Raw genomic sequence first — 14937 nt, forward strand, 5'->3', positions numbered from 1 at the left:
CAAGATAATTATTTCTTTGGAATTTGGGGGAAAGATTATGAGGAGATTCAAATAAGTAATATTCTAGTTTTATGGCTGAGTCCTGGATTTCCAGTTTTTTAATTGTAATTTAGATGGGTAGATCCATAGTTAAGCAGTACTTTAGGGCTCGTGATGAAATTGCATCGTGACCAAGGCTTCTGCTATTTTTCTGTTCACTGAGGGCTATAAGAACGGTGGGAGAAGATATATTTCAGAGCAATTTTGGTGATGAAATAAATTGGTTTCCAGACATTCTTTTCCTTAAATTGGTTTTAGATTAGCTCCTCCAACGGAAAAGACATCACTGTGTGAAGACCACGTGCTTTTACATCCCGCGCTTTTTGCCCTTTGCCCTTGGCCACTGTCGCTTCCCCTCCAAAGGGAGGTTGGTTACGCCAAGCCGTGGGGGGAAGGGAGGGGGTGGCCCGCGGGTCTGAAGCGTTCCTATTGGTGGAGAGAAGGAGCGAGAAAGAGGCTTGAACCGAAGCAAGGAAAAGAGGGGCTAAGGGGCAGGGCTAAGCGGGAGGCGGGGCAAGAGGAGCTTAACAGGAATGAGGCGCAAGAGCAATTGTCGGCGCCTCGCTGCGATGGCGGCGGCGCCGAACGCTGTCACACAGCTGGCAGCGGAGTCTTCCCCTCAGGAAGCTACCGTCTCTGTCGCCTCCTCCTCCTCCTCCTCCTCCTCCACCGCCACCGCCTGCGCGGCGGCGGCGGCGGCGGCGGCAGCGGCAGCGATTGTGCCTGCCTCCTCCGCCACCTCCACGTCTGCCTGCCCGCCTGCCGGTGACTGTGGCGGCGGCGGCGGCGGCGGCGGCGGCTTTGGCGGCTCCACTATGGCGGCGGCGGGGAGGGGGGGCAGTAGTTTTAAAGTAGACACCCGCCCTTGCCTGAGAGAAGGTGAGTTCCCGTCCCGGGGTGTGGGGGAGGCCCCATCTCCTTTGCTGCCTCTCTTCTGCCTGTCCCAGAGCGGACTGGGCGCGGTTCGCCACCGCCCCACCCCCCACCTGCTGTGGCGCAGTAAAGGCCAAGCTCGCCCCGCCCCGCCCCGCCGTTGTATCCCCGAGTGTGCCAGAGGGATGAAGCAGAGAGGGGCTTCCCTACCTCCTTCTGCCCGAAAAGGATGGGGCCCCCCCAGGAAAAGGAACTGCAGGTACTCACAAGCCAGGAGTTCGAACGGAAGGAAAAAAAAAAACAACACTTAATTTCTCTCCCAGCCAGGGCGCTTTAGTGTGCTCTCTCTAGGAATCCGAGGTGTGATTTGGTGAAAGGAGAGAGAGCAAGGTAGAAAAGTGCGCTGGAACTAGAAGGTCAGGGAAAGGGAAGTGGGACTGACGGCGAGAGGGGCAAGAGATGAGAGAGAAACAGCCAAAGAAACGAGAGGGAGGAAATTTCCCTTGGGGAAATTCAGCATCCTTCAGTGTAGAAACTTAGAGTAGTGTATTTAAGGAGAGCCGGGATTAGACATTTGGGGAGGTTAGAGTGTATGTTGAGCTTTAAAGTAGGATCGGTTGGATTTTAGAGTCGTAGGGTCTGGTGGAGGGGGTTGTACCAAGGAAAGAAAAGTGGCAGAGGCACAGATTTCAGAATTTTCTTTGGCTATTTGAGGGTGTAACCTTCTAAAGCAAGGTTTTCATGCCCATCTTTAAGGTGGTTTTGGCTTTAATAAATAATGTACATACCAACACACATTACTCCTAACATATTTCGCGACTATTTCAGCTGAAGTGGTATTTAGATCACACAAAGTACTATATATTTGTGAACAGCCTACTAATAGCAAACTGTAAAATTTGCCATTGAAATGTGTTTTAAAGCAATTTTGGAAATGCTTCTTATCTGGGTGAGACTGAGTCCACCGCAGAAAATCTCTGTAAAGCATTTTGCCATCGTAAATTTCATTATTAATTTCCAGTATATTCTGTGTTACCCTATGCTGCTAATTTGCCTCCAAAGTGAAAGATCGTGGACCCCAAAATAGAGTAAAATAATCAAAGTTACTTTTTCCTAGAAGTAGAAATAAAAGTATTCCATAAAAATAGTTTTCACATTCTTAAATGGTGTATCCCGTAACCTATGACATCTTTCAGTTTGGAGGAATGGCAAAGCAGAAGAAAATCCCTTACAATGTTTGTCATAGGCACATTACATAAATGGCACTTACTAAATATAGAAGTTAGAAATACACTATACATGATGTTTTTTAAATTTATGATCTCTTTTACTGAAGGCAGCTTTTGAAAGACTTATTTAGTGTCTTCAGTCATCCTGGACTTAAACACAATTGCTCAGGGATGAAAAGTATGAAACCTCCTGGAATTTTTGTTTTTATACCAAAATTTCTGTCTATAACCAACACAAAGGAGAGAACAGTTTTTCAGGAGTCAAGATCACAGTTCAGTTTGACTCACATGGCCTTTTCACAGTAAGGTTTAGGACCAGCATCTTATGGAAAAGATGGCTTTTTGCCTGGCTCTGTGACTGACTTGGTTGCAGTATCTTTAAATATATGCAGGTATTAATGACTTTAAGAGTTACAAATTAAGAAAGTAGTGGCAATACCCTGTCTATACTACTTCTAGCTGGTAAAAATGAGGAGAGCCCTAAAATAGGAGTCTGCTGAATCTAGGTTCTGGTGTTAGTTTATCTGCTAGATTTTTCTGACCCTGAACAGATCTCAAGCTTCCTGGATTTGGGTCTTGACATTTATGAAATACAGGTATTGAACTAGCCAAACTCTAGATCAATTTCAGATCTGAAAGTATGAACCGTGGTTTTGCAGTTCTGCATTGATATTCTTTCAATAGCATTTCCATGGCTGTGCACTAGAACAGTGGTTCATAAACTATAGAAACCTTGACCAAGATTTATGACCTGACATTCAGTGAGTAATACAGTCTTTGTTGTTAGTGTTGATACAGTTTACTAGGATATGAGAAACCAAATATAATTGCTATCTAAAAATTATGTCTTACCATTTCATTTGGGGTAAATATCCTTCATTAACTGTTCAGTCCAAACCAAAACTCCTGACTTTTCACTTAACAAATGAGACATAGTTGATACAGTACACTGTCCAAAATGCTATTTAGATATCAAGTTATTTTTGTTTAGATATTTATAGAGGCCATAAATTGTCACCAGTTATGATAGTGGATAAAGGAGAGGAGAGAAAAATGTTTTTTGGTGGTGTGCCAATATCTTTTGCTTGTTTTGTTTTTTAAGTCCTAGTTTAAAGATGACTAACAAGTGGCAAAGAATTGTCAAGATTCAGATTGACTTAGCAGCAGCAGATTATTACAAATCCACTACAGATAGGACTATTAAAAGTTGTTTGATAAAACATTTGCTGATCCATTTTCAACTATAGTCAATACTCCTGAGGCTTTCATCTGTCTTGGGGTTGGTAATGAGCAAATGTCAGTGGAGATTAGAAATTGCTAAGCAGGGAAGATTAGAAGCTTTTAAAGGCTCCAAGTGGGAAATTGGACCATCAGCTTAAAAACAAATCAACAAATAAATGCCATGTGAACACGTATGAAAAAACACATACAAAGAAACAAATTCATGGAGAGGGGCAAGTCATGAGATTTTCTAGGACCTTTCATATTTCATTCAGTGAAGTTTTTTCAAAAATGTATAATGGCTCAAAACTGAGTTTTCATCCAGTATTGATGTTACCATATGATCATAGTAAAAATCTAAACGAAAATAAACAGAAACCCTCTTGTTTATTTCCCTCTTCCTTTTAAGAAAAAGAAATTATTAAATAGATTCTGTTTTAAATTGGAGGACATCCTGGCATTTTACTTAATGATCTGTTTGCATAGCAATTACCTAACAAGGCTTTCCTTTGTCTTAATGTTCTTAAGTAAAGTTTCAAGGCCAGCAAGAGAAAACCTAGTTAACAGCCTTTTTTTCATTTATTCAGGAATAATTTATTGAATGCCGTGTGTGTGTGTGTGTGTGTGTGTGTGTGTGCGTGCGTGCGTGCGTGCATGCCTGCACCAAACGCTTGGCTCAGTGCCCAGAATATACAGGCAAACTAGACGTAGCTATATTATAGAGCTCTAGACGTAGCTATATTATAGAGCTCAATAGTAGTGCTTGATAGTAAAATTATAAAGTAAAAATAAAATAGTTGGGGAAAAGACAGTTTTAAGTGTAACTAGTCAGACTTCTAAGCTGTCAAGACTGTGCCATTGTTCATTGTAAATCTGTACTTTGCCCACATTGTCTCAAATATTATAGGCACACTAAAGCAAATCATATGATACATCTAATGTTAGTACTAAGGAAGAATAATTAGCCAACTGTTGGAATTAATTTTTAATTCTCTGCTTTTGGCAGGGTGGGGATATCTGGAGAGAGGTTAATGACCATTTCTAAGTTTGCGATCCTCTGCTTTATTGAGTATCAGTATGTGAAAATATTGACTAAGCATCTAGATTCATAAACATCTATTAAGATTATATTCATCATATATATCTGTTAGGATATGAACTTTGATTCTTTTCCACCTGAAAGCAGTCTTGCAGATCCATTCACATTTACTAACCTGTTGGAATGAGGGACATGGTGACTTTCTGATACAATGTAGTTCTCATGGATCAAGTAAATTAATGAATTTAGACAGGACTTGAATTCAGTTTCTAACTTCATAAGCATGACTGCTGAGCTCGCTAGCCACAGAGTGCTTATGATTTTGAAGGTCAAGAATTTAGTTTCAATATTCAATAAATATTAAACATATAACAAGTACTCCCAATTATTTTGTTAATTCCATTACATTTTATAATCGTTAATATGCCCTGAGAAAGCCTTCATTGTTTTTTTTATTGTGATAATCTGTGTAAATAAAACTTGCCAAATGTATAGGTCAGGTACTAATTTTATAATCTGAGAAAGTAAAGGTACTAGATAGCATTATAGCTATGAGTGTTCATAATGCTGACAGGTACAGATCTGCATTTCTGGCACAATTAATCTATATCTGAAAACTCCTTAAATGAAGTGTGCCCTTTAGGGAAATAAAGAGTTAAAACTCCTTGGCAAGGTTAACATCAGTTCCCTAGTGTCCTACAACTTAGTGTTGAGCTCTGCTCATTCTTTCCTAAGATAATGATGGTATTTAAAGATTGCAAAGGTCAAGTCAGCTATTTCTTAAAAATACATTTTAATCAAGAATGTTTGAGAAAGATTATTTCTAAAGGTACAGTCATGGAGACTATAGCGCATATACTTCTGGTAGAATTAAAATGTTTACTTCTTAGCTTTCTTAATGGCTCCTGATTTAAAATCTGTAACTTAAGAATGAGATATATGTTCATAGTATTGCAGCCAACCCTTTTGAGATTTGCTGCATTCTTTTTTTTTTATTTATTTTTAAATTTGCTGCATTCTTGCCCCTATTAAAATAGAACATGTAAGGCATTCTTTACAATGCTTTTTTTTTTTTTTTGGCATCAAGATCAATTGGACTATGAAATTCTTACTTCAGCAAAGCATTAAAACAGTTAGTAGCTAGTTCTTACCATAAATATCTGATAAATTGTCTTGAGAAAATTTGATGTTGTGTACAACTAAGTCTATTGTCATGTAACAAATGCAAGTAAGATTCATTTTAGTAAATATAGCCAATTATAAATTAGAGTCACATAATTTGAATAAGCATAAACTTCATATCACATTGTGGTGGTGGTCAGTTGCTAAGCCCTGTCTGACTCTGTGACCCCATGGACTGCAGCACGACAGGCTTCCCTGTCCTTCAGTGTCTTCCAGAGTTTGCTCAAATTCATGTCCATTGAGTCAGTTGTGCCATCCAACCAGCTCATCCTCTGCTGCCCCCCTTTCCTCCTGCCCTCAATTTTTCCCAAAATTAGGTTCTTTTCCAATGAATTAGCTCTTGGCATCAGGTGGCCGAAGTATTGGAGCTTCAGCTTCAGCATCATCCTTCCAAAGAATATTCAGGGTTGATTTCCTTTAGGATTAACTGGTTTGATCTCCTTGCTGTCCAAAGGACTCTCAAGAGTGTTCTCCAGCACCACAGTTTGAAAGCATCAATTCTTTGCTGCTCAGCCTTCTTTATGGTCCAGCTGTCACATCCATACATGACTACTGGAAAAACCTTTGTCAGCAGACCTTTGTTACTATGGGCTTTGGTGAGCAAAGTGATATCTCTGCTTTTTAATATGCTATCTAGGTTCATCATCAGAGAAGGCAATGGCATCCCACTCCAGTACTCTTGCCTGGAAAATCCCATGGACAGAGGAGCCTGGTAGGCTGCAGTCCATGGGGTCGCTAAGAGTCGGAAACGACTGAGCAACTTCACTTTGACTTTTCACTTTCATGCATTGGAAAAGGAAGTGGCAGCCCACTCCAGTGTTCTTGCCTGGAGAATCCCAGGGACAGGGGAGCCTGCTGGGCTGCTGTCTATGAGATTACACAGAGTCGGACACAACTGAAGTGACTTAGCAGCAGCAGCAGCAGGTTCATCATAGCTTTTCTTCCAGGAAGCAAGCATGGTTTAATTTCGTGGCTGCAGTCACCATCCACAGTGCTTCTGGAGCCCAGGAAGATAAAATCTGTCAGTTTCCACTTTTCTCCCATCTATTTGCCATGAAGTGATGAGATTAGATGTCATGATCTTAGTTTTTTGGATGTTCTTTTAAGCCAGCTTTTTCACTCTCCTCTTTCACCCTCATCACCAAAGAAAATTTAATTGGAGCGAACAAAGTTTTTCTTACCTAGAACTAAAGACATGTGATGATCTTCTGGTTCTTTTCCTCAGAGATCTTGCAAGGTTTTTAATTCCATTAGAGAGAATGAACCAAATTATAAGCACAGATTTCATTATTCTTTTCTGATTCAAGCCATATATGTTATTCTTTTGTCACAAAAAAAAAAAATCTATTTCATCCTAAATTGTCTGGTGTTGTCTAATAGTACTAGAAGGAAATTTCAAGTATGATCATTTGGATTTCACACTCAGTTGCATTTTGTATACATGAACTTTAGCATAATATTGCAGCTATTTGGAGTAGACACAATCCAACAAAGTCCCTTTAAAAATGAGTTTCTGGCAAATGAATCCTCTTTGCTTTTTTTTTCCCCAAAGGCAGATATTCTGGTACAATCTAAATTGCATATATTTGTGTCAACACAGGGAATTTTAGTAATGCTCAAGTCCATGGTCCAAATGCACCTGTATCTAGAATCATATCTTTAAAATATTAACTTCTCCAGTCCTTTATTTCCTATAATCTTCCTGGGCCTTAGTTTCATTATTTTGAAATGAGGACATTAGACTAAATCAGTTATAAACTAGAGATAATTTTGCCCCACAAGGGACGTGTGGCAATATCTGGAGATATTTTTGGTTGTGACAACTGGGGAGTGCTACCAAATTCTATTATAGTTAGTAGAGGCCAGAAAAGAAAGAAAGAAAGTGAAGTCACTCAGTCGTGTCTGACTCTTTGCAACCCTGTGGACTGTAGCCTACCAGACTCCTCTGTCCATGGGATTCTCCAGGCAAGAATACTGGAGTGGGTTGCCATTTCCTTCTCCAGAGTAGAGGCCAGGGATGCTGCTAAATATCCTACAATGCATAGAACAGCCTCTCACAACAATGAATTATCTGGCCCAAAGTGAAAATAGTGCCAAGATTGAGAAACTCTAGACTAGATTATTTCTCAAATTACTCTGATCTGAAATAAAACAATTATATATAATATTAAGTAAAAGGTTCAAAGCTCCTGGAATAGTAAACAAGCATACTTTGAGTGCCTTTGTGTATTAAACATTTAAAAATTTTTTATTTTATTTCATATTCATCACATCCTGAGAGAGGTAATGTATTTTCTAGATGAAAAAACTGGCTCAGAGTGACAAAATAATTTTCTCAAGTTTATATAGTTATGGGTAGAGATAGGATTTGAATCTGTTTGACCAACTCAAAAGCTGCTTTTTTTTTTTTTTTTTTTTTTTTTTACTACTACCCAGTGCTCTACTACTTATTGTTTTACTACTACCTAGTACTGTAGGTCATGGTTTTCTCTCCCATTCCAAGTTATTATGAAAGTTTTATTTGCTCAAGTCATGTAAACATTCCTTGTAGGAAGGAAGTAAAGAGATTAAGCACATTCATTAATAGAAAATTGGTTGATTCATTCTGTAACCAAAGGCTACAACTATACATAAATATAATCAAATTGTAAGAGCATCAAATACATGAACTCTTTTTTATAAGATCCCATTTATAATTTGTCACAAAATCACTCTTTCATTTAAAATAGCCTTGATAAATGTTATTCAGTAGAAGATCATTTGGGTCAAGAATCTGCCTGCAGTGCAGAAAACCCAGATTCAGTCCCTGGGTCGGGAATATCCCCTGGAGAAGAGAATGGGAACCCACTCCAGTATTTTTGCCTGGAGAACCCCATGGACAGAGGAACCTGGCAGGCTTCAGTCCATGAGGTCACAAAGAGTCAGACACGACTGAGCAACTAACACTACACTACACTTGTGGCCCTAATGGTAAAGAACCCATCTGCCAATGCAGAAGACATAAGAGACGTGGGTTCAATCCCTGGATCAGGAAGATTCCCCTGGAGGAGGGCCTGGCAATCCACTCTACTATTCTTATCTGGAGAATCCCATGGACAGAGGAGCCTGGCAGGCTACAGTCCATAGGGTCACAAAGAGTTGGACACGACTGAAGCGACTTAGCATGCAGGCACACTACTGCTAGCAAAACAAAGGTTTATTACTTGTTCATGCAGTTTCTTGAGTGACAAGTTGGCTCTGCAGGTTGTCAACTGCCTTTCATGCCATAGTTCAGGGAGAAGAAGGGTGCTTCGAATTTTTTTCAATATTTTATTTTTATTGTCATATGCATAATATAAAGGTTTCCATTTTGAGCATTTTCAAGTGTGCAATTCAGTGACATTCATGTTTTTATGCCACCTGCACCACTATCCATGTCCAGAACTTTTTCATTGCTCCAAACTGAAACTTTTGTTACATGACTATATTTCTACACTCTATAGAACTTGCTGATTCTGGAAAAAACAGATATTTAAAAGTTACTCTTAATCTTTTCCATATCCTATGAGTTTCAGCTCTCACTCCATTATCAGACTTAGGTTCTCTTCCCATATTGAACCTAGTTTTTGACAGTACTTCTTTATGACCCATTGCTTTTGTTTTATGTTAAAACACAAAGAAATGGTATCAGCATCAGAAATTCCTGTATGCTTCAAAGACACTATATCCCAGTCCATATTTGAGAGTATACCAGTGTATCATTAAGATCTCACTACCAATCTGCCCTAAGGTGTGCTTTGATTCAGAGTATAAATCTTACAAAGCTATGGTTTTCCAGTAGTCATGTATGGATGTGAGAGTTGGACTATAAAGAAAGCTGAGTACTGAAGAATTGATGCTTTTGAAATGTGGTGTTGGAGAAGGCTCTTGAGAGTCCCTTGGACAGCCAGGGGAGCAAACTATTCAATCCTAAAAGAAATCAACCCTGAATATTCATTGGAAGGACTGATGCTGAAGCTGAAGCTCCAATACTTCGGCCACCTGATGCGAAGAACTGACTCCTTGGAAAAGACCCTGATACTGGGAAAGATTGAAGGCAGGAGGAGAAGGGGATGTAGAGGATGAGGTGGTTGGATGGCATCACCGACTCGATGGACATGAGTTTGAGCAGGCTCCAGGAGTTGGTAATGGATAGGGAAGCCTGGTATGCTGTAGTCCATGGGGTTGCAAAGAGTCGGACATGACTGAGCGACTGAACTGATGCATATTTTTTCCAGGATTATGATAGCAGGCAAAATATGTCAAGGAATGAAGAACATCTCAGAAGTGCTATGTTAGAAGTATTAAAGCAGTATACTTAAGATTAACTGGGAGATGTTTACTGTCTATGTTTAAAGCATCTTATTTGCTGCATACAAAAGATGAAATCTCATTTCACAGCATTCAGTATTTTTCATTTGATTTTCTAATATGTAATCTATTTATATACATTTTAATCTTTGCTCTCCAACCAAATTAGATTGAAAGATGCAGGACCATCTCCCATGAATTTGGTGTATTCTTTGTAACTGAAAACTGAGCCACTGATACCTAAATTATAACTAAAATAATACTTCAGTTTGCTAAGAAGATGTTTTCTTTCTGACATTAGCTATAATGACTAAAACCTTATACTCAGAAATATGTGTGTATTGCCAAGAAATACTTGAGAAAGAATCAGCTTTTGGGTTAGGACATAGACAAGGAGATGCTAATAATGGAGGATTAGGGGAAGAAATACTGGGACCTTTTGAAGTTTTAGACCCGTAAAGTGTGTATGAACTGAATAGCTGCTTAATACTTCAAATCATCTTTTTTGCTTTCCTGATAGGCTTATCATTTGGAAAAAGCTAAGATATTTGGGTCCGTCTGTAAGTACCCAACAAAATTTTGCTTCTGTATGTATTCTAAAATACAGTCTTTTCCCTTGACCATCAACCCATGATATAGTCAAGTACAAAAGAAACTACAGAAATGGTAACCTGATACATGATATGTCTGTGATATGTTCTTAGTTATATGGCTAGTTAGTTGCAGGGTAAAGTCTGTAATACAGTCTCCCTCTAGAAAGAGTGCTTTTCACAATCTTATTGCTTTTGGAATTAAAAATTGATATAAGCCCATATTTTAGCAATCAACCAACAAAAATACATTTGTTTCCTATTCTAACCAGTTTAAAAAAGACATGGTGAGAGTATAATGAAGAAAATAAAAGAGAGGAAGATACAAATCTCCAAGTTTCTTCAGCTATACCTTGGTCCTGCTTCCTATCAGAACCACCTCTTGAAGTCTAGTTCTTTGAGAGAACACTTCAGTTCCTGGCATGTAGTGATTGTTCAGTAAACATTAGTTCCTCTCTCAGCCATCTTCCTCACAGCCAACGTCATTTGCTCACCTTACCCCTACCCCTAATTTAACATCTGCTTCCTGAAGCTGGCCTTCCCCCTGAAAAACATCTGTACTATCACCAGTTTTCTCTCCTATTTTCAGAGCTGGCTATAGGCCATTTTTTTCTGGATGTCCCAAAATCACGTCTCAAGGAGTGGGGATCAGGGTAAAGTAGGGCCTAAAGGAATATTTATTTAGCATCCTGTGTGAATCAAACATATGTTTCTTATATATGCCAAACCTAGAGAGGAAGTTTCTTATTCAAGACTTTGGTCTTTTTAAGAGCCAGCTCTCAGGGAAATCTTGGGCAGACTTAGGTTTGAATCCTGACTCTGACACTTACTAGCTGTGTGACTTTGTGACAATTGCTTGACTTCTCCAAGCCTCACATAGCACCTTTAGAAAGTAGATATCATTACATTCATGTCAAATTTAGGGGAAATGCAGCTTGAGGAGAATTGGTAGTATGGCATGACCTCTGAAAAACAATACCCCATCATTTGTAATTGCCCTCAGTAAAAAGCCACCTTCCACAATCCTCCTGAGATAAATCTGAATGTATATGGGATCTGTTTGGGGGTCCAGAAAAAAATCCTATCTATATAACTATGTCCTGGAGGTACAGAGGTTATCACTTTCAGGTGGAAAAGAAGTTTGTAATTTAGTAAAAAATTAGCATGAGTTAACAGTATGATGTGACCACCCAAAGATGGCAAAGCAATCTTAGGCTGCATTACTAGAAGAAATATTCAAAATAGGGAGCAGAATATACTTAATATTAGTGAATTGTACACTGAAGAATGGTTAAGGTGGTAAAATTTATGTTATATGGGTTTTTTGTTACCACAGTTTAAAAGATTAAGGTGATTTCATTAGTTTGTTCTGATTGTGACCCCCATTAGGGTGATGTGTTTGTGTTACACTTTATGAATGACATGGATTTAGGCAAACTAGTTAGAGATTTACAAATCATGCTGCATGACAGAACTGGGATCAGCTCACAAATAGGCTCAAGAGGAAGGGAAGGAATAAAGATGTAATGGTTCTCTAAAAATATTTAAGAGCACATGTATACCTGTGGTGGATTCATTTCTATATTTGGCAAAACTAATACAATTATGTAAAGTTTGGAAATAAAATAAAATTAAAAAAAATATTTAAGAAGAAAGTGTATGCTTACAATGACTTAAAGGAATAGAACTAGAACTACTGGAAACTCTAAGATAGTGATTCTCAAAGTGTGGTCCCCGGACCAGCAGCATCAGCATCACTAGGGAACTTTTTAGAAATGTACATTCTTGGGGGCCCTATCCTGGGAATATGGAATCAGAAATCCTAGAATGGGGTCCAACAATCTCTTTAAACAAGCTTTCCAGGTAATTCTGATGCATACTAAAGTTTGAGAACCCCTACTGTAGGAAAACAGATTTCAGTTCAACTGAAAAAAGAAGTAAAAATTTGGCTGCTAAAGAAGATAGCAGTGATTCTCAACCTTCACTGTGCAACAGAGTCACACACAAAGCTTTGAAAAAACAAAACTATGGCCGGGAACCACTCCCAGAGATTTGAGTTAATTGGTCTGGGATGGAGCCTGGGCATTAGTATGTTCTGATAACAAGCAAGGTGATTATAATGTGCAGCCTGGGTTGAGACTACCTTGGTGGAAGACTCAACAAGGATCACTAGGTTGGCTGTTTAAAGATACTACTTAGGGATCCTATTTACAAACACAGATTCTTGGTCCTCAATCCTGGAGATTTAAATAGATTTGAAGTAGTGCCAAAGACTATTTTCTTTTTATTTCCTCCCTCCTTCCTTCCTTCATTAAAAAAAATCTCTTCATGTTACACTAAAGCTCTGTTAGCTTGATAAGTATCATTCTAGATGACAAACCTTTGTATAAATCATCTTATTTACGAAAAAGATATTGTACAGTCATTATGGGTAAGGATCTGAGCCTGTCCTCTCGAGCGTGGTTGACCATGAGAATGACTTGTGGGTGGATGGGACCACCCACAGAGAGGTTTATTTTGATTCAGCATGTTTGATTTTGAAGCTGTGCCTGTGAATTTGATGTGAAACCTTGATTCAGAATGATTCTTACCTGAAGGTTTGTTTCTGAAATTTTGAATGTAGATTTAATCATCTTTGAATTAGGAAAGTGTGCTATTTAAGTACACCTTTTAAGTACACTCCAATATGCAACATCACTCTGATGTCTTCTTTTTGAATTTTAGATTTTTGTGTGTTTTAATTTTTGATTCACTAAAGTTAACATATTCATTATATTATACCCAAAAGGAGAACTTGCTTTTGACAAGTAATTTTAGATGAATGAATTGGATAAAAGGTCAGAGGTCTACATCCTGCATCAGCAACAGCATTGCTTAAGCTTAAATGCAATAGATCTAAAGGTTTATCATATTCATGGCAAGTTTTAAGCTCAGGCTATAATATCCTTTAGTTTCCATAGATATGGGTGGCTCTAGTGGTAAAAAACACACCTGCCAATGCAGGAGACATAAGAGAAGCAGGTTTGATTCCTGGGTCGGGAAGATCCCCTGGAGAACATGGCAACCCACATCAGTACTCTTGCCTGGAGAATCCAATGAACAGAAGAGCCCGGCAGACTACAGTCCAGTTCAGTTCAATTCAGTTGCTCAGTTGTGTCCGACTCTGCAACCCCATGGACTACAGAACGCCAGGCTTCCCTGTCCATCAACAAACTCCCAGAGCATGCTCAAACTCAGGTCCATCAAGTTGGTGATGCCATCCAACCATCTCATTCTCTGCCATCCCCTTCTCCTCCTGCCTTCAGTCTTTCCCAGCATCAGGGTCTTTTCCAAGGAGTCAGTTCTTTGCATCAGGTGGCCAAAGTATTGGAGCTTCAGCATCAGTCCTTCCAATGAATATTCAGGGCTGATTTCCTTTAGGGTTGACTGGCTTGATCTTGCAGCCCAAGGGACTCTCAAGAGTCTTCTCCAACACCACAGTTCAAAAACATCGATTTGGCACTCAGCTTTCTTTATAGTCCAACTCTCACATCCATACATGACTACTGGAAAAAACATAGCTTTGACTAGACAGACCTTTGTTGGCAAATAATGTCTCTGCTTTTCAATATGCTGTCTAGGTTGGTCATAGCTTTTCTTCCAAGAACAAGTGTCTTTTAATTTCGTGGTTGCAGCCCCCATCTGCAGTGATTTTGGAGCCCCCCCAAAATAAAGTCTGTCACTGTTTCCATTGTCTCCCCATCTATTTGTCATGAAGTGATAGGACCAGATGCCATGATCTTAGTTTTCTGAATGTTGAGTTTTAAGCCAACTTTTTCACTCTCCTCTTTCACTTTGATCAAGAGGCTCTTTAGTTCTTCTTCACTTTCTGCCATAAGGATGATGTCATCTGAGTATCTGAGGTTACTGATATTTCTCCCGGCAATCTTGATTCCAGCTTGTTCTTCATCCAGCCCAGCGTTTCTCATGATGTACACTGCATATAAGTTAAATAAGCACAGAGACAATATACAGCCTTGATGTACTCCTTTTCCTATTTGGAACCAGTCTGTTGTTCCATGTCTGGTTCTAAGTGTTGCTTCTTGACCTGCACACATGTTTCCCAAGAGGCAGGTTAGGTGGTCTGGGATTCCCATCTCAAAGAATTTTCCACAGTTTTTTGTGATTCACACAGTGAAAGAAAGGATTTGGTGAAGTCAGAAAAGCAGAGGTAGATGTTTACTGGAACGCTCTTGCTTTTTTGATGATCCAGTGGATGTTGGCAATTTGATCTCTAGTTCCTCCGCCTTTTCTAAATCCAGCTTGAACATCTGGAAGTTCACAGTTCATGTACTGTTGAAGCCTCGCTTGGAATTTTGAGCATTACTTTGCTAGCCTGTGAGATGAGTGCAATTGTGTGATAGTTTGAGCATTCTTTGGCATTGCCTTTCTTTGG

General features: G+C 39.2%; 1 protein-coding gene across 9 annotated transcripts in view; it reads left to right on the plus strand.

The window, feature by feature from the left end:
- The first annotated feature begins 549 nt into the window (after window positions 1-549).
- ZMAT1 (zinc finger matrin-type 1) overlaps window positions 550-14937 on the plus strand; it is a 42265-nt gene continuing 27877 nt past the window's right edge. For 4 of the 9 annotated variants that reach the window (XM_019956408.2, XM_019956410.2, XM_070784748.1 and 1 more), the window contains exon 1: window positions 551-918. In XM_019956408.2, coding sequence (XP_019811967.2) covers window positions 573-918 — 346 coding nt within the window. In that variant the 5' untranslated portion in view covers window positions 551-572. Of the gene's footprint in view, window positions 1172-14937 lie in introns of all 9 variants that reach the window. The other 5 variants (XM_070784750.1, XM_070784749.1, XM_070784752.1 and 2 more) reach the window with 2 other exon arrangements.

Source organism: Bos indicus, chromosome X (assembly GCF_029378745.1).
Source record: "Bos indicus isolate NIAB-ARS_2022 breed Sahiwal x Tharparkar chromosome X, NIAB-ARS_B.indTharparkar_mat_pri_1.0, whole genome shotgun sequence".
In the NCBI taxonomy this organism is placed as follows: Eukaryota; Metazoa; Chordata; class Mammalia; order Artiodactyla; family Bovidae; genus Bos; species Bos indicus.